Raw genomic sequence first — 20,135 nt, forward strand, 5'->3', positions numbered from 1 at the left:
CGCTAAAAACCCTCATGCCAAGACTCCCGCTAAAAACGGACTAGGTTGGATCTCTGTTTTAAAAGGTGTTTCTGGGGCAAGCCCCTGAGCGAGGCGTACCAAAAATGCCCCGGGGCGATGGTGTGGGGCGAAAGTCTCAAGATGCGTACTCCCCGCAATTTGGGGCGTACGCCCGGGCGTTCGGGGCGCGTTCTTTTAGTAAGGAGTAAGCCATAGAGACTTTTTCAAATTAAAATAAAATTTATTGAATTAGTCCTTCATATAATACCCAAGTTCTCAAAAGTGAGTTTGGTAATTACTCAAAAGGTTTAAAAAGGAACTCAAAAGTATTAAATTTCAAAGTAAAGACCCTTTTTATTGATTTAAGCCCTAATTCATGATTTTATCAAATTTTTATCTTGTCCGCTCGTCTGCTAATATCTCCCAAAAGCAACGAATATTTAATTTTTTTTACAAATACAAAGAGAACTATATTTTTCTTCATAGCAGCAAATTCAAAGTTCAAATTGCAGGTTAATCATCCTTTTTATTCCTCCATATAGAAAATTTTATTCTTTTAGACTCAAATTACTTGTGCTTGTAAGTAACGTATAATAGATCGTTTTGATTAGTTTTTTGTGGGGATGGAGCACACATATATATAGTTTTCTTCAATTTTTATGTAATTTTACCTGTTTATAAATATTAATTGTCATTATATTATTTTATAAAATATTAAAAATTAAATACCTATGGGGCTTACGCCCCGCGTCTCGGGGCTTATGCCCCGCTGAGGCATATGTAAAATCCCCCGCCTTACGCCCACGCCTTTTAAAATACCGGGTTGGATCTAGGGTTTTGAAAAACAGATCTAGGGTTTCGGAGATCCTAGATCTAAGATCTATGATTATTGGTGGGGTTTTTGGGGATTTGGTTGGTAAGGTGAGGTTTAGGGAGGTGAGGAGAGTAAGTTGTAAGTTTGGGTGGCTTTGGGGTGTCACCGCCGCCGTAGGCGATTTCCGGCGACGGCTTAGGGCGGTGGTTAGAGAAATGGGTTATGGGGGTCGTCTCTAGGGTTTGGGGGTGTTTCAGAGAGAGATGTGTGAGAGAGGGGGGTGAGACGGGAATGAGGGGGTAGGAGAGGGTTTGGACATATAAGTACTTAGGGGGAAGGGGAGTTCCGGGCCGTTGGATCTATTGAAGATCAACGACCAAGATCAATTGGTGCTTGAAACGACACCGTTTTTAGGCGGGATTTCAAACGGGTTAGGGGCTTGGGCTAGGTAATTTTGGGCTAGATTTTGGGGATTGGGCTGGTTTTTACACTGGCCGAGTCCGATTAATTTAATTAGTCCCCTAATTAATTTAATTAATTCTAAAAATCTAATTAACTTAACTAAAAATCCTAATTAAGTACTAGGCTATCTTAATTTGTAAAATTAATTAACTATTTACCCTTATTATTTAAATAATTAATCAATCCTAAGTTATAAAAAGTAAAACTACTAATTTTAACATTAAAACTAACAATGTCAAAAATAAATATTTTTTGTGATTTCCTTTTAATAATATGATTAAATTGCGCAATTAGGTGTTAAATTAAATTAAAAACCTAATAATGCAAGATGATGAAGGTTTAAATATTTTTTGTTTTTTTTCATGACTTCAAAAATGAAAAACAAAATGCAACTAAATGCAAATAATTTCAAATAATTAATAAAAATCCTAAAAACAAATCTAAAAATAAATAAATTTGAATAATTTATTTATTAATTTTGGAGGAATATTTTGGTAGGGTAAAAATTTCATGCTCACAGCTGCCCCTCTTTGCTAGGAAACATGAAGAGTTTTCGAGCAAATACAAAGTGAGTAGTCATGGACCAATTTTACCAGTTTTGATACTCCATGGGAGCGTTTTGAAAATATTTGACCGAACCTTACTTCAAAGGTTGCCTACATATCCTTGGCTATAAAGGAATCAGGTCAGTATAGTTTTGGAAGTTTTGGTAGCTGGGACTACCGAAAAATTGTGATTTCACTACTGTTGCTGCTGAACTCCTTATTACACCAAAGTAAAAAAATGAAGAAAACTAACTAAGCCTATCAGCTACGAGTTACAATATTCCTATCTGTAAATTTTTCGAAGCTTGGTCTTGAGTCTTGGCTGGCTCTTTATGCACACTCTGATCTGGATCTTGATGCTTGTTAGCTGCAGGTGCTATTTCAATATTCTTCATCTTTTCGGATCAAGATGGGACATGCAAAACTTGGGACTTCAATCTCGTCTTGAGCAGCCCATATCTTCTCCGCTTCTGTACTTTGGTTTTTTTCTTTTTCTTCTTTTCTTTTATTCTGGATTGAGACGTATTCTTTTGGTCGTCTCGAACCCAGTACTTTAAGGTATAACCTGCTCATGAATCAAAACAAACGAACAAAATTTTCTGCCCTAGTTTTCACTAGGAAATTTTCGTGAGTTATTGTAACAAAATTCTATACTACTTTATTATCGAAAGCGATAAAAAAACGGGAATGGTGTACCCGAAGTAAATGTAGACTAGGGAGTGGAGACCCTATGTCTAAAGTAAAATCAACTAGGGATTGGAGACCCTATGTTGGAAAAAATCACCAGGTTATGCTGATATCAATTAGGGAGTGGGACCCTATGTTGGCATTAACTAGGGAGTGGAGACCCTATGTCGAAAAGTCTTCAGGTTATGTTGGCATTAACTAGGGAGTGAGACCCTATGTTGAAAATTCATCAGGTTATGCTGGCATCAACTAGGGAGTGAGACCCTATGTTGGAAAGTCATCAGGTTATGCTGGCATCAACTAGGGAGTGGGACCCTATGTTGGAAAGTCATCAGATTCATGCTGGTATCAACTAGGGAGTGGGACCCTATGTTGGAAAGTCATCAGGTTATGCTGGCATCAACTAGGGAGTGGGACCCTATGTTGGAAAGTTATCAGGTTATGCTGGCATCAACTAGGGAGTGGGACCCCATGTTGGAAAGTCATCAAGTTATGCTGGCATCAACTAGGGAGTGGGACCCTATGTTGGAAAGTCATCAGATTATGCTGGCAACTAGGGAGTGTGACCCTATGTTGGAAAGTCATCAGGTTATGCTGGCATCAACTAGGGAGTGGAGACCCTATGTTGGAAAAGACGCAGTTAGGGATCAGAGACCGTAGTTTTGAATTATTTTCAACATCATTTCTTCTTTTCTTCCTTTGTTTTCAGAGGATGAGTGAATGCGGGAAAGAATTTGGAGGAGACTCCCCTTTTGAAGTTGTTGTTGAAAAGCTGTTTCTAGTCCTTGCTCAATTTCTTTTGGTTGCCCCTGCTTCTTGCAAGGTTGCTTTAGGGTTGTACTTGTTTTCTGTTTTCTTCAAACAAAGAACAATTTGTCAGTTCGACACGGTGGTTGGTTTTGTGGCCTTGATTATTTGGTCACTCGATCTTGGCCCGTCTTTTGGATGAAGATTTTAATTGCTTGCTGGCTTGCTGGGGATTGGTTTCATTTCTAACCCTGGAGATCTTGACTTTTCCAAAACTTTACCAGGACAGTTAATCACGCGGGACTTAACCTTCTTTAACTTTCTTTTGCCTTTGCGGCATTTTGACTTTTATCCCTTTCCTTTCAGGAATTCTTGATTTCAAAGCATCAGCCATCATGGCCAGTCGAGGTCAACTCGATGCACCTGCTGAGGTTGGGCGCTTTTGCGTACTAGCTTGTATCAAATGAGAACCTTGTATATTAGTCTTGCCACCCTTTCTTTGTCTTAATTTAGAATAGAATTAGATCGAAAGGGATTGAAAGAAAAGAAAAACAAAATGACAGAATGGACGAAATGAATTTAGACAAGAGGTATCCCTTTCGGGGAAAGGAAAGAATGACTTATTTAGAGTGTATGCGAACTTCAATGAACATGACAAGCCTCTTGGACTGGATGCCCAATCTGTGCGAACCATTCAACTCTCAGAAATCCATCATAGCTTATACCTCAAGATTTGAGAAACCTTGCCTAGGATTGTGTCCATGTTAGTGACCAATTATATTTTTTTTGATCAGTGGTGCCCTTTGCGGGTTTTCACAAGCTAACCTCTCTCATTTCTCTTCTCACCATCGTCTTGTAGTTCCCTTTGCGAGTTTTCATTAACAAGACTCTCATTTTCAATTTCTCTCATTTGGTCGCATCAAATCCAAGTCATAGTATTCTCCAATTTTGGACATCTCTACCAATTGATCGGAAGGACTTGAACCTGATTTGGGCAGAAAGAATTTGAATTGAATTACAACCTTGGAACCTTTCAGGCTAAAGCGTCGCCAAACCATTATAAATCCTGCCCCAGTTTCATCTTCGGGGGAATTTGGATTTTTATTTTGGTGTGACTGAACCCTAGAGTGAGGCTGCCTATGTATCCTTTCGGAATCAAGTCGAACGTAGTTCAAGGAAATATTTTGTTTTTGTTTCGTTTTTCTTTTTATTGATTGATTTGATTGATTTTTTTTATTTTTTTATAATTGAACTTTCAGGTTCCAAGGAGGGTGATTAAAGAAGAGTAACCGGCTCAAAAGGTTTACAAAAAGTTGATAGTGTTTGGGTAGAGAGAATGAAAGCTTTCGTCATCCCAATCGGAGAGTATTAAGACCTCGAAAGGTGTTAAACATAATACCTTTTGACCGCATCCGCATTGACAACTGTTTCGGGGTCATTTTCTTCAATGTCTCCTAAGTACAACGCTCCTTTCGGCAACAATTTTCTTATAATGTACAGACCTTTCCAATTTGGAGAAAATTTTCCTTTTGCTTCCTCATGATGCGGGAGAATACATCTCAGAACGAGTTGCCCCACTTCGAATTTCCTAGGTTGCACTTTCTTGTTGTAGGCACGGGCCATTCTTTGTTGGTACAACTGCTCGTGACAAACTGATGCCATCCGATTTTCATCAATCATAGTTAATTGTTCAAGCTGGGTCTTGACCCATTCATCATCCTCGATCTCAACTTCAATAATGATTCGAAGAGAGGGAATTTCAACTTCTGCATGTATTACAGCTTCAGTGCCATAAACCAATAAGTAAGGCGTGGCCCTAACCGATGTGCACACGGTTGTGCGATATCCCAATAATGCGAAAGGCAGCTTCTCATGCCATTGTCTAGAACTTTGAATCATTTTCCTGAGGATCGTCTTGATGTTTTTGTTTGCTGCTTCAATGACACCATTGGCTTTGGGTCGGTAAGGGGTAGACTTGCGATGCGTAATTTTAAACTGTTCACATACCTCCCTTATCAAATTACTCTTCAGATTTGTAGCATTGTCGGTAATGATAACGATAGATAATGTTGGAATGTACGAAGTCCACCACTGCTTTCTTGGTGACGACTTTAAAAGTGACCGCTTCGACCCATTTTGTGAAGTAATCAATGGCAACCAAGATGAATATGTGCCCATTTGAGGCTTTCGGCTCGATCAGCCCAATGACATCCATACCCCAAGCAACAAATGTCCAAGGTGCTGACATAGGATGCAACTCTGAAGGCGGTGCATGAATCAGGTCATCGTGTATCTGACACTGATGGAACTTCCAGACAAAACTGAAGCAATTCTTTTCCATTGTCATCCAGTAATAACATGCTCGCAGGATTTTCTTTGCAAGGACATATCCATTCACGTGGGCCCCGCATACTCCTGAATGCACTTCATTCATGAGTTTTTTGGCTACTTTGGCATCCACACACCTTAAAAGATTCAAATCTAGAGTTCTCTTATACAACATTTCTCCGCTTAAGAAGAAACTGCTGGCAAGCCTTCTAATGGTTTTCTTTTGGTCTCTACTGGCCTGCTCGGGGTATTCCTTTGTTTTCAAGAACCTTTTTATATCATGGTACCATGGTTGAACATCTGGTTCTACTTCAACTGCATTGTAATAACAATGTCTTTCTCGAATTTGAATCTCCAACGGGTCAATATGGACATTGCCCAGATATGGCAGCATTGCAGCTAAGGTAGCTAGTGCATCGGCTAACTCATTGTGGAATCGAGGAATATACCTAAATTCAACAGATTTGAACCATTTGCTGAGATCTTTCACATGTTGTCTATATGAGATAAGCTTGATATCTCGAGTTTCACATTCGCCTTGTGCTTGCCGAATGATCAAATCAGAATCTCCCATGATTAGTAATTCTTCTACATCCATGTCAATTGCCATGTTTATGACCATGATGCAAGCTTCATATTCAGAAGTGTTATTCATACAGAAGAACCAAAGTTGGGCCGTAACCAGATAGTACTGACCAGTGGACGAAATCAAAATTGCCCCAATTTCGACACCTTTTGCATTTACAGCTCCATCAAAGAACATTTTCCAAGCATTGGCGTGCTCTGGAATTATTTCAGCTGAGTTTACTTCCTCGTCTAGAAAGTGTGTACTTAGGGGTTGGTATTCATTATCAATCGGCTTCTCAGCTAGGTGATTTGCCAAGGCTTGAGCTTTTATCGTCGTGCGGGTGACAAAGACAATGACAAACTCAGTGAGCATGATTTGCCATTTTGCTAACCTTCCTGTAGGCATTGGTTTCTGGAATATGTACTTCAGAGGATCCATTCTGGTTATGAGATATGTGGTATAAGCCAACAAATAATGTCTAAGCTTTTGAGCGACCCAAGTTAAGGCACACCAAGTTCTTTCCAGCAAAGTGTACTTGGCTTCATAACTAGTAAATTTCTTGCTCAAATAGTATATGGCTTGCTCTTTCTTCCCGGTCACATCATGTTGCCCGAGGACACAACCAAAAGAATTCTCCAGGACTGTCAAGTATAAAAACAAAGTCCTTCCAGGATCAGGCGGAACCAACACCATCGGTTTGAAAAATATTCTTTGATTTTGTCAAAAGCTTCCTCACACTCATCCGTCTATTTAATCTCCGCATCTTTCTTTAGCAGCTTAAATATGGGCTCACATGAAGTCGTGAGCTGAGCGATGAATCTACTGATGAAATTTAACCTTCCCAGCAAACTCATGACCTCTTTCTTGGTTTTCGGAGGTGGTAGATCTCAGATAGATTTTATCTTTGTTGGATCCAACTCAATACCCCTCCGACTAACTATAAATCCCAAGAGTTTCCCGGATGGAACCCCAAATGCACATTTAGCAGGGTTTAATTTTAAGTCATACTTATGTAGACGCTCAAAGAACTTTCTCAAATCTCGTACATGGCCTTCTTGTGTTCTGGATTTAATGATTACGCCATCAATGTACACCTTGATTTCTTGGTGCATCATGTCATGGAAGATGTCGGTCATAGCTCTCATGTAAGTTGCCCCGGCGTTCTTTAGACCAAATGGCATGACCCTGTAACAGTAAGTCCCCCATGGTGTGGTGAAAGCTTTCTTTTCTATGCCTTCTTCATCCATCAGGACTTGGTGATACCCAGCATAACAATCCACAAAAGACTGTATCTCATGTTTGGCACAATTGTCGACAAGGATGTAGATGTTTGGTAACAGGAAGTTGTCCTTGGGGATTGCTTTGTTCAAATCCCTATAGTCAACACATACTCGGATCTTCCCGTTCTTCTTTGGTACTGGGACTACATTGGCCAACCATGTGGTGTATCGGACTACTCGGATCACACTAGCTTTTAATTATTTGGCAACCTCTTCTTTAATCTTATCGCTGATGTCTGTTTTGAATTTTCTTTGCTTTTATTGGACAGGTGGACAGCCGGGATAAGTTGGCAACTTATGTACCACTAAATCGACACTTAGTCCTGGCATATCATCGTAAGACCATGCAAACACGTCTTTAAATTCAAACAAAAGTTGAATCAATGCATCTCTAGTTTATTCCTCAGCGTGAATGCTTATCATGGTTTCTTTGATCTCTTCTGAGCTGCCCAAATTAACTGGCTCAGTTTCATTTATGTTCGGCTTAGGCTTATTCTCAAATTGTTCCAATTCTCGGTTTATTTCCCTAAAAGCCTCATCTTCATCATATTCTGGTTCTTGATTCATTATTTCACAGTTAGACAACGTTTTAGGATCTGGTCCTGAAGTCCGCAAGCATGTAATATTATTTAAGTCTGTATTACTAGAACTGAAAAGAGAAAGATAAGAAAAATAGCATAATCAAAAAGAATAACAGGAAAAGATTCATAGACGATGAAATATTGATTTCATTTCATTGAATTTGAAGATAGGAGGGCTTACATCGGAATTTAAAAAGAAAATAAAATAAAATAATCGAGTTACACCCTGAAATAAATCGGAATGCAGAAAAGATGGCAAGACTGAACTACCGGGATTCCCGCCTGACAGGGAATGGAGTAGCCTTCCAATTTTGAAGCTTAGCATTTGGCCCCATGTATTTCACCTCAGCAATGCTTGAGCCTTCCCCCGGTTGGACCATGTGGGCTTCGTACAACATTCGCCTCATTGCCTCACATATGTCCTCAATTTCTTCTTCTTCTTCTTCTTCTTCTTCTTCTTCTTCTTCTTATTCTTCTTCTTCTTCTTCTTCTTCTTCTTCTTCTTCTTCTTCTTCTTCTTCTTCTTCTTCTTCTTCTTCTTCTTCTTCTTCTTCTTCTTCTTCTTCTTCTTCTTCTTCTTCTTCTTCTTCTTCTTCTTCTTCTTCTTCTTCTTCTTCTCACATTTGACAGTCAAATGAAGGGCCTTGTTGTGGGTGGCTTCTTCAGGAGGCAAGTTGTTTTGGTTGAAGGAGATTCGGTTGACCTCAAAAAATCGCTCTGCCATTCTTTCTAACTGTTCAACCGTGGTCTCAATTGGAACATACGCCTCATTCAACGTCTTTAGAAGCACCTTTTGGTGTTCGTTTGAGCTCATCAGTCAAGACAAGAGTGAAACATGGGGGGGGGGGGGCTTTCTCAGTTCATTAATTACAGCATACTCTAAGGTTTTCATCTTCTGAAAGAATTCCTCCGCTTCTTTCGCAGTTACAGGATTTTTGAGGAGGAAACGCTTCTACTTGGTTTTGTTCAATTCTTCTGGGTTATGATACTTCCCAGATTGGTTTGTTTCATTCACTTCCCCCTTAACTTCCTTCCCTTTATATGTGACAATTGTCTGATTGTAGTTCCAAGGGACGACATTAGTGTCTTTTATGGGATTTTGTGGCATGAAGGGTAATAATCAAAGGCTCATCTAGCCTAGGTGGAATAACTGGCCTCCGTACCACGTAAGTCCATTTTGGTACATACATTTTTGGCAGAATTGGCATCGTTTCCTCTGCTCCTATCTTTTGGGAGGGTTTAACTTGAGTTATCCCTTTCTGGGGGCTCTTGGGATGTAGAGAATGGCCTCTTTGGTAGGTGCTGCCCCTGTCTTTGATTCCCCATCCTTTTCTTCATTTTGGGGAGTGGAATTCATCTATTTCTCACCCCAGACCTGTTTTACCACTGCTTTAGGTTTCTTCTCTGGATCAGCACTGGCAATAATTGTTTTTAATGCGGGGTCGAATTTTTTGTCTACACAGATCATCCCGATGACCGGCCCGTTGTTATGGGCTGGTAACGGGTTGTTGGTTACATTGGGGACTTCCTCATCCCTTAGCACTAACCTCTTATGTTCGATCAGGTTCTCGACTAGTCTCTTAAGGGTCCAACAATCTTTAGTGTCATGCCCTTCCACCCCGGAGTGATAAGCGCACCTGGTACCTGGCCTGTAGGATAGAGATTCTGGGTTATGTCTGTTCGGATGTACAGGTTGCAACAAGCCCATTTAGACTAATTTCGGGAAGAGGCTGGAGTATAACTCGCCAATGGGTGTGAAGTCAGCTTTTCTGGGTGGTTCACAGGGATGAGTGTTATATTGGTAATTATTCTGTGGTGGACGGGGATTATACGGGGCTTGGTGAGAAGGGTTATTTGTTGGAGGTGGAACTATGTTCTAATTGTAATGTTGCTATGGCCGGGTGTACGGTTGAGCGTTCATTACTGCATAAGGATGGGGGGCATAGCATAGGATGCATCCTGGTGGGGGTAATAATGTTGTGGGGCCCTGGAAGGTGGACCTGAATAATCCCGGTGTCGCCAAGAGTTTCTTAAGCTCGAAGCCATCATGGCTTCCTTTTCTTTTTTCTTCCACCTTGCTAAAACTCTCTAGCCGCTCTGAATGGCTTGGGAAGTGGCTCTTAGAGCTGATTGACTTAAGATGCGGCCTGATTTTAGGCCATTTTCTACCATTTCTCTAATCTTAATGGCCTCCGCGAATGGTTTGCCCATAAAAGACATCATGTTTTGGAAATAATCGGCCTCTTGGGCCTGTAAGAAGACACTGACCATCTCGGTCTCATCCATCGGAGGTTTTACCCTTGCCGCTTGTTCACGCCATTTGATAGCGTATTCTCAGAAGCTTTCCGAGGCTTTCTTGTTGAGGTTGATCAACGAATTTTTGTCCGGGGCTATATCAACATTGTATTGGAATTGCCTTACAAAATCCTGGGCCAGGTCATCCCATATATGCCAATGGGAGATGTATTTGTCCATATACCACTCAGAAGCAATTACGGCAAGGCTTTCTACGAAATAGGCCATTAACTGCTCTTCCTTTCCACCAACACCCCTCAATTGGTTACAATATCTCTTTAAGTGAGCAATCGGGTCTCCATCCTTGTTATATCTTTTGAACTTTGGTGTTTTGAAGCCGATGGGTAAATGCACATGAGGGAACATGCACAGATCCGCATATGAAACGCTCTTCTGGCCATTCAGGCCCTGCATGTTCTTAAGGCTTTGCTCGATGTTTTTCATTTTTCGTGCTATCTCCTCTTATTCACGATTCCTCTTGGCTTTCTCATGCTCTACATGAGACTCAAATTGTGGGTACTGAGGATAGGAATTTGGCGTAACCCGAGCGGTGTCCAATTGGAATTGGGGAGCTTGGAAAGTAAAAGTTGATGGTTCGAAGGTTTGTCTAGGCAGTGTTGGTTGTTCCATGCTAGAGGCTGGTGGTGCTGTGAACATTGTAGATGATATTCCTGAAGATGGTGCCTGGGGGCGAACCTCAGAAGGCATACCAGCGAAGTTGGTTGACATGGTGGGGTACCCAAACGGGATGAATGGGTTGGTCAGTAGGATAGGGACATTGGTGGTTCCTCCCGTCCTGGGGAGCAATTCAAGGAATCCAGGGATAGTACTGGGTGGTTCCCTGCTGTTGGACTAGGCGTCCCACATTTCTAGCATACGACATCGTAGCCTTCTATTTTCCTTAGCAGCTGCTGACTCTGACTGCAGGATAGCTGATACCGGGCTATCCTCGGGCTCAATGATGGGTAGATGACTTTATGATACTTCCTTTAGATCTCGTGAAATAATGGTGTGAAGACAGATTACCAACACAAAACCAACCACCTAAAAATAGAACCTGTTCTTTTAGAGCACACACAACAAACCGGTTAGTTTGAGACATTTAACACATAGGGAATTGCATATTGGGGGATGCAATGCACCTAAATAGTTAAACGTTTTCCTAAATGTTTTGCAACGGCTGTGTGTTTCTTCCCGGATTTATTGTCTCTCTCTCTCTCTCTCTCTTTTGTTTTCTTAATTACTTTCTTTAGGGTTATGATCTAATCCTACGTGAATTGCCTAAGTATCATGACGCTGCATGAATCAGATCATTACATAGTTCAGGGGATAGGTATGAAGTAACAAAGCACATTTTCTTTCATTTCATTAACAAAGATATCTCCTTTTTTTTTTTTGGTTTTTCATTACAGTGAATTAAAGTACTGACGACTATAAAGGAAAACAATACAGACTCAAAATAAATGACAAAATAATTTTGAACAAAACTCTAGAAAGCAGTAAAGTACAAACTCGAAAACTGGAAAGTCAAAAGTACACGAGAGCCTCTACTGGTCTTCTTGGAGCATGTCGGGCATTAGCTGGTCTTTGCGCGGGCCTTCGCGCAATATCTTCTTAAAGACGGTCTAAGTCATCCATTACTAGGTGGACGAAGGTCATCATAGAAGCGAAAAACATGGACCTAGTCATGTCTTTACACTCGTGACATTTCATCACGATACGGTCAGCTATCTCCTTAATCCTGGTTCTGATAACTCATTTCTCTTGAAGCAGATGCACAATTTGCTGTGCCCGGGCCTCCAACACTTGTGCGCTAGTATTGTTTTGGTCCTGTAGCTGTTGTACACTTTCTTCTAGTTGGCAAATTAGTGCATAGCAATGCTCTCTTTCTGTTTTGAAATCTTTGGTTTGCTGGACCATCTCATTCCCAAGGGAAAACAACTTTTCCTTTAGAATTGTTATTTCTTTGCCATATTTTTGTCTCAAATGGTGGGCCTGTTCTTCTGCTCCTTTAGCTAGTTTTGTTTGAGCATCTAGCAAATCCTTTTAGGTTTTTATCAAGTCAGCTGCATAGTCATGGACCTTCATTCTTAAGTTGTTAATGATCTTTTCATCTCTCTCGCTTCTTACAAGCGTTTCGGCGACTATCCTCATATTCCGGAGTTGGGCTCGGAGCGCCTCATTCTCTCGTGTTAACTTTCTCTTTTCACCTTCAGCTACCTGCGCCTACAAATCATTGTCAAATGCGAGGTTTCTCAATTTTTCCTCCTTGGCATGGATAGTGGCTTGATATTTCTTTTCTTTTTCTCCCCAGGTCAACCGTTCTTGTATTTTGTCACCAAAAACTTGAACATGAGGCCTATTGGCGGGCATTTCTGGCTCGAGATCCGGTTCCTCATCAATGCAATTCCTTTTTTCGAACCATACGGCATAGACCAGATCTACTTTGCCTTTGGCAAGATCAGGTACTTGGGTGTCCTCTTTTAAGTATCGACACCCATTCCAGATTTGTTGAATTAAAGCTTCGGGAAGTGGGGCTTCGGGATGTAGCTCAATAACTTGGACACTCAAGTCTTCATCCTCAGGCACTACTTGATACCTTCCTAATTGCCTCAGAACCCTTGGGAGTGCATATGGTTGGACACTTCTCAAGTGCATCAATAGCAAATAGTTTTTTGTGGATGTCATGTATATGACTTCCCTCACTGGGAGCCATCCTAAAGTCCACTCAATCTGATTCACCTTTTAAGTTCTCAAGTGGGTGATCCAAGCTTCAACCCCTTCTGGAGAGTTGTAATCTTTTACCCTCTCCTCATAAATCTCAATGAAGTTGCTCTTGCTTGGGCCGTAGCTTATAAATTTCGGATGATGGCGAAGATGTTCAATTAACCACATTTTAAAAAGGATATTGCAACCTTCAAAGAATGTTTCCCCAGCCTTACACCGTGTTAATGCCCAATAGATATCCGACAATATAAGTGGAGCAAGTGTGTGATCTTCTTTGGCAGTTAGGACTTATGCAATTCTAGCCATACAGATATCAATCATCCCCTTTTCATTTGGGAAGACCATGATGCCCAGGAATGCCACTATGAAAGCAAAGTGACGATGGATTTTCCAAGTATTGTTGTTCAACCCTTTTTCATGCGTTTCAAACCCATTTGGATGTCCATACCTAGAGTACAGGAAGTAGAAAGAACAACATCCATCGTTTACATTGTTCTTCCTTATTTATTTACTGATGTTCAAGATATCAAAGAACCGGCGCACAGAGGGAGGCCTTGGGAATATAAGTTACTGTTTTATCAATTCCTGGCCAAAACTAGTATATCCGACTATTTCCTCCAGGGTGGGAGTGAGCTCAAAGTCTGAGAAGCGGAAGACATTGTGAACGGGATCCCAGAAAGGCACTAAAGCCTTGATCAGATCATTCTGGGGCTTGACTTTCATAATATCCGTGAGATCACCCAAATGTTCTACTACCCAGTCTTGACCATCTTTACCCAAGTCATACCACCACATTTGAAGCTACAGTGGAGCCCGCTCTACAACATTTAACGGCGGATTCTGGACAATATTCATTTTATACCTGTGAAAGGTTAGGGTTAGGGTTGACTCTAGTTCGAAAGACAGACCAACAGACTCTTTTGCAAAAAACAGTTTTTAATTTTTCAAAGGGAAATCACTTGGAGGTGGTTATTTGTGCAGCGTTGGCCAAAATGGACATCTTTGCAATAATAGCCCCTTCCTACATTCAAATAAAGTTTTGAGACCGGGGTAAGGCATTTTATGGGAAAGGTGATGCCTTATTGACAGACATGTCCATTCTTGGCGAGAATAGCCCTTCGATAATTTAAAGGTATTCTAAGGCTATTCCGGCAAAAACGACGCAGAACTTTTTTTTTGCCTAATGGATAATCTATAAATAAAATCTCAAAATGGGTCCAATGCTTACAAGATGTCCAAACCAAAATAGAAGTTGCATGAAGCTACTAGCTATTAAAAAAGATAGAAAAGCTAAAATCTAATGAACTAACTATTACAACATGATAAGTTGAATGCTTCCTTCTCCTATTAGTGTATGTGAATCCAATTGTCATTGAAAAATACCAAGCAGCACCTATCAAGCTCTCACCAGGCGCCAGGGTATATTGTCCATAGGCTAAAATGAATTCCAAACATCTTGTAAGCTCATATCCTTCCCTACTAGAACCTTTAATGTAGACATCATTCAAAACATTTCTAAACCATCCTAAGATTGAGCTTGAAAGCATGCTAATACATCTGAGAAATGATTCAACAATCTCCAAAAATACCATATGATGGGTTCAACATTTTCCTTAGCATTTGGACATATCAGTTTGTGCAGAGTCCAATCTTGTGAAGCCATAAGTCTGGGGTTCTTCTCTTTGCTATCCTAATCCTAAGGTTAGGTGATTGAGATTTGTCTAGATTGATCAACCTCCTCCCTGCACTAGGAAGTTCAGAGAATGAATGAAACTCAGATGTACCTGCAAAAGAGAACACAATATTAGCTACAAAATCCACCACTGAGTTGCCTTCTCTGAACACATGTTGAAAGATCACATTGAAGTTGTCCTTCATTTCTATAATTTTCTTCACATCCTGTGCAATTACCCAAGGAGGATCCCATTCCCCTTCTATCACCTTCTTCATCACCAATGAATCAGTCTCCAGTATGAGAAGGTGAAAATCATGCTCCACACAATATTCCAACCCTTGAAGAATATCCTTAGCTTCAGCCACCACATTAGTTATCACTCCCAGGTCTACTGCCCTAGCATACACCACATCACCTTCAACATCCCTCACACAAAAGCCTAGGGAGCTAGGTCCAGGATTGCCCTTTGAAGCTCCATCAGTATTACATTTGTACCAATCATGACAAGGAAGCTGCCATGTTACTCTGGTAGTGATCAATATAGGTTTATATCCTTCAAAGTATTGAATCATGTTTGGCCATAACAATGGAATATTAGGGATCCAAGCATACCTCACCCTTTCCAGTTGATGCAATGTCCTATTTATCTCATGAATCACCCTATTTGTGGACATTGAACCACCATGTTTACCTACATTTCTTCTCTTCCACAGCTCCCAAGTGATGATATCTGGTACTGCTTGAAATAATGTCTTTAATTTCGGACAACACTAGGCATACCACCAATGCCTTATAATCTGTTTCAATTGAATCAATTGCACAGAAATTCTAGCTGCCCCCACGAACAAGTTCCATACCTTAGAGGCAGTAGGACTTGTGACAAATATATGCTCAATGGATTCCTCTTGGGGATGCTGACAACGCCAACACGTAGACATCACCATTTCCCCTTGTCTCCTCCACATGCCATCGATGGCTATTTTCTGCCTCTACAATCTCCACAAGAAGAAGGATATCTTGAATGGCATACCTTTAATCCACATTAACTTGAATTCCTAATTAGGATCTACCCTATGCCTTAATATTTGCCAAGCACTGCTAACACTGAACTTGCCTGAAGGAGTTGGCATCCAGTATGGCTTATCCCAATATCTCTCACTGCCTTCATAGTGCACATTTAGCCTTATATGTTCTGCAATTTCCTCATTGAAAGTTTGATCTAGCAGCTGATCATCCCATGTTTCCCCTTGCCGCAGTTCTGCCACCTCCTGAAGACCTTCATTGATTGGAAAGTCTTCAGGTAATACATGATAAAGTGCACCCAATCCAGTCCAATTTTCATGCCAAATATTAGTTGTTCCACTCTTCAATTCCCATACGATCTCATGTTCTACTTCTTCCCTAGCATTCAGCATTTGTCTCCAAACATGAGACCCTCCCCTAAAATGCACCACAGTTGGTGGCTCCTTTCTGCAATACTTATTCCACATGAAATTAGACCACAAAGATTTTGTGGTCCTAAACCTCCACCATAGTTTAGCAAACAGTGCCCTTGAGACATCATTTAAGGACCTAAAACCTAGCCCCCTTCCTCTTTAGGAAGGCAAAGATTTTGCCATGAAGCCCAGTGTCTGCTTCTCCCTTCTTCCTTTGTGCTCCAAAAGAACCTAGCAAAAGTCTTATGTAGATGCCCCAGGATGCTGTTTGGTGGATCAAGGACTGATAACATGTGAACTGGCATACTTTGCAACACACTAGAGATGAGTGTTGCCTTTCCTCCAAATGACAACAGTTTTCCTTTCCATGAATGCAATTTAGCCTTCACCTTCTTGATAAGATCCTCATAATAGTCCTTCCTCCTTCTAGTGTAAAAAATAGGACACCCTAGATATGTGAAAGGGAATTTACCTCTTACAAATCCTGTAATAGCTCCAACTGCCTGAAACAATCTATTAACAACTTTTGAATACATGTAGTATGAACTCTTATCTTTGTTGATCATCTTACCTGATATCTTCTCATAGTTCCCCAACACTGCCTTAATCTTGCTCAAAGAGGGATGATGAGAAGATGCAAAGATTATCGTATCATCAGCATACGCCAAGTGGTTTAAAGAATCAGACCACTTAGGCATTCCAAATCCCACAAATGACTTGTCTTCAAAAAGCTTATTCAAAGACCTGGAAAGTACCTCAGCTGATAGAATGAACAATGCTGGAGATAGGGGATCCCCTTGTTTCACACCCCTTGTCGACTTAAAGAACCATGAGGACTGCCCATTCACCAATACTGAATACCAGTTATTTAACATCAAGTTCCACACCATGTTGATGAAGTGTTCAGAAAATCCCATCTTCCTTAGCACATGCAATAAGTACTTCCATGAGACCCCATCATAGGCCTTAGCCATATCAAGCTTGATCATCACATTAGCTGGCTTTTCCCTTAACCTTATGTCAGTGACAATTTCTTGAGTTAATAATATGTTCTCAAATATACTCCTACCCTTTACAAATTAGGATTGATTAGGAGCTATTAGAGATGTCAAAAAAATCTCCAATCTGTTATGTAACACCCTAGACAAAACCTTGTTAATGAAGTTGCTCAAACTAATATGTCTTAAGTCAGAGAAGGTCTCGACTCTAAGTTTCTTGGGCAGCAACACTAGATTAGTGTGAGTGATGGATTTAGGCAATGCAGCTCCTCCTTAGAAGTGTAGCACCATGTTGTTTATATCAGCACCAATAACATCCCAACATGTTTGATAAAACAAGCCAGTGAATCCATCAGGGCCACTAGCACTCTCCCCACTAACTCAAAAACTGCTTCCCTTACTTCTTCAATTATTGGCAATCTGCTAAGTTCCAAATTCTGATCCATAGTGACCATTGAAGGTACAGTATTGAGCAAGGGAAATTCAGAAGCATCACCTTCATTTGTGAACTGTTTTTGATAGAAGTCCACAGCAGCTGTAGCCAATTGCTCCTGGTCTTCAATCCATACCCCACTGCCACTTTTGATCCTCTTCAGTTACAATTTCTTTCTTTTTCCATTGACATGGTTGTGAAAGAAACTTGTATTTCTATCTCCTTCAGCAAACCAAGTCATCCCAGCTTTTTACTTCCAATACTGCTCCTCAATATTCAAGTATTTCTTCAATTCAGATTGAGCCTTTTGAAGCACAATCCTATTCTCAGTTATAGGCTCTTCTTCAAGCAACATCCCCTTCACCCTAACAGTGTCCTCCAAAGTAGCTAATTTCTTGAAGATATCACCAAATGTTTCCCTATTCCATTTTGAGAGTGCTGCCTTCACCCTCTTGATATTCTGCTTGAACATCAAAAACTGATCCCCTATGAAATCAGCTTCCCAATTCTACCTCACCACATCCATAAATGTAGCATGCTTTGTCCAAAAGTTCAAGAATTTGAAAGGCTTGAAAAAATTGGTTGTTTGCACCCCACATGTCATTAGCAATGATGCATGATCAGATCCAGTTCTGATTAGATGCTCAACTTCAATAGTTGGCAATATGTTCTGAAATGGTAAATTCACAAAAATCCTATCCAATCTCTTGAATATACACTCAGCATTGGATCTCCCATTCCACCATATGAATGGACTTCCTTTGTACCCTTGCTCAAACAAACCACAAGAGTTTACACAAAATGCAAAATCCTCATATTCAGGAGGGTGTACTAGAAGTCCCCCTATTTTCTCATCTTCATGCAATATTACATTGAAATCCCCTCCTACCAACCATGGTTATTCCATATCACTTGCTAAATAATACAAGTGATCCCACAAATCCAACCTCTCCTATAATAATGCAAATTTATTCCTTGTTTGAACCTTGTTTGTCTAATCTTCTTCGACCTCCACCAGTGCAAAGTTATTGTGCACCTGTTGTACACCAACATTCACTGGCACGATTGCATTGCCAGTTTGCCCTTGTACCTGGGTTTTGTTATTTTTGTTGGTTCCCCGATTATCCCGAACATTCTTCCACTATGCACCTACGTTCCCGACTACTTTTCCACTCGTGAAAATCATTACAGGGGTAATGTGATTTTTGGTTTTTCCTTGTTCATCAACAGCAGAATTCCAGTTGTTCAACTCAGCAAGATCATTCCTTTTCTTGCTGCTTCGATTCTCAATAAGCTCGGGGTGCAAACGCCAACATTCAATTTCATCATGTCCTTATAGTTTACACTCCTTACAATATTTTGGTAGTATGTCATACTGAATTCTCACCCATTCTGTTCGAACACCACCAGAAGCTTCATCATCAATATCCAATCGCACCTTTTTAGGTAGTTCGACCAACAAATCGATAAGAACTTTTACTCTAAATTTTGTTTGTAGTTGCTGCATCAAGACACACTGGCCTTCCCATAGCTGTAGCCAAAGAAAACAGAGTTTCCATTACAAAAAAGGTAGGCAGCAGTCCAGGAAACGAGATCCACGCCATCGCCATCAGAGTTTCTTCACCCGCCTTAAATTTTGCATCGTAGATAAGAGTACGCAATTGGTATTCGTACCCATCTTTGGAATTGATCTAGTACGCACTCTTTGATGTGAAATCGAGGAAATATTGCCATAGAGTTAATCTAAATAACACATGACGATCTCTAAGGAATAGGATATTACACTCACCTTTGATACCACATTGAGTTGGAATTATTCGGCGAAGCTCGTGAATCTCCGAAGAACCATATGAAAGCTTGCCAATGACAGAATATTGGAGGCCTTCAATTACGTTCATTCTATCTACTTCTGCGTCTGTGAATTTAACCACTGGTTGGCCATTCAAATACACTGCTCGTCGCAGTGGAATGGGTTGAATTGAAGCTGCAGCAGTAGCCATTGCTGGAGGATTTAAAGAATTTGGTTTCAAAATCTTAGAGTAATCTAGAGGGGCTGGGTTGGCGTTAGTTATTTTATGTTGTTGTGCCACGCTGGGGGAGGGCAGACCAGCCGGAAAATCCGGCCGGCCGCCGGCCAGGACTTAACCGAAGTTGGGTCGGTGTTTTTTATTTTTTGATCAATGGACATACTTTATTTATTTGGTTGGAAAAATTGGGGTCGGCATCGTTGAGGTTTGCCTACGTATCTCACATCTGGTGAGAATCAGACCCGCGTAGTTCGGTCAGTTTTGACATCATTGGAAAAGCATGATATTGACTTACTTTCATTTTTGAAATGCATTTTCTTTTTCTCTTTTTCAAAATTTTTGGGAGAGTTTCGAGGCATTTTCAAATACTGGAATTTTCAAAACCGGGTGAATTTTCTATCATACCTCACTCTTAGTTTTTTTGTTGTTTTTATTTTCTTAACCAGTCAACAAACAAGCCGAAATAAATAAATGCGCACATAACACGTAAGATGCATCAGGATGGTTTTTTATTTCAGGTATACCTGTCCTA

The 20,135-nt window shown here is 40.6% G+C and overlaps 2 protein-coding genes across 2 annotated transcripts; both read right to left on the reverse strand.

Moving 5' to 3' along the window:
• Positions 1 to 14,764: 14,764 nt before the first annotated feature.
• Positions 14,765 to 16,199, reverse strand: LOC142171757 (uncharacterized). The gene is made up of 6 exons (XM_075235456.1): positions 16,089 to 16,199; positions 15,780 to 15,977; positions 15,567 to 15,698; positions 15,322 to 15,479; positions 14,976 to 15,234; positions 14,765 to 14,818 (listed from the first exon to the last, which is right to left on the reverse strand). The coding sequence occupies exons 1-6, from the start codon at positions 16,197 to 16,199 to the stop codon at positions 14,765 to 14,767; spliced, it is 912 nt and encodes a 303-aa protein (XP_075091557.1).
• Positions 16,200 to 16,288: 89 nt separating this feature from the next.
• Positions 16,289 to 19,576, reverse strand: LOC142171758 (uncharacterized). Its single transcript, XM_075235457.1, has 5 exons — positions 19,366 to 19,576; positions 18,169 to 18,461; positions 17,831 to 18,084; positions 17,452 to 17,716; positions 16,289 to 17,215 (listed from the first exon to the last, which is right to left on the reverse strand). Exons 1-5 carry the CDS (start codon positions 19,574 to 19,576, stop codon positions 16,289 to 16,291), a joined length of 1,950 nt encoding a protein of 649 aa, XP_075091558.1.
• Between the last annotated feature and the right edge of the window lie 559 nt (positions 19,577 to 20,135).

Source organism: Nicotiana tabacum, chromosome 17, assembly GCF_000715075.1.
Source record: "Nicotiana tabacum cultivar K326 chromosome 17, ASM71507v2, whole genome shotgun sequence".
NCBI lineage: Eukaryota > Viridiplantae > Streptophyta > Magnoliopsida > Solanales > Solanaceae > Nicotiana > Nicotiana tabacum.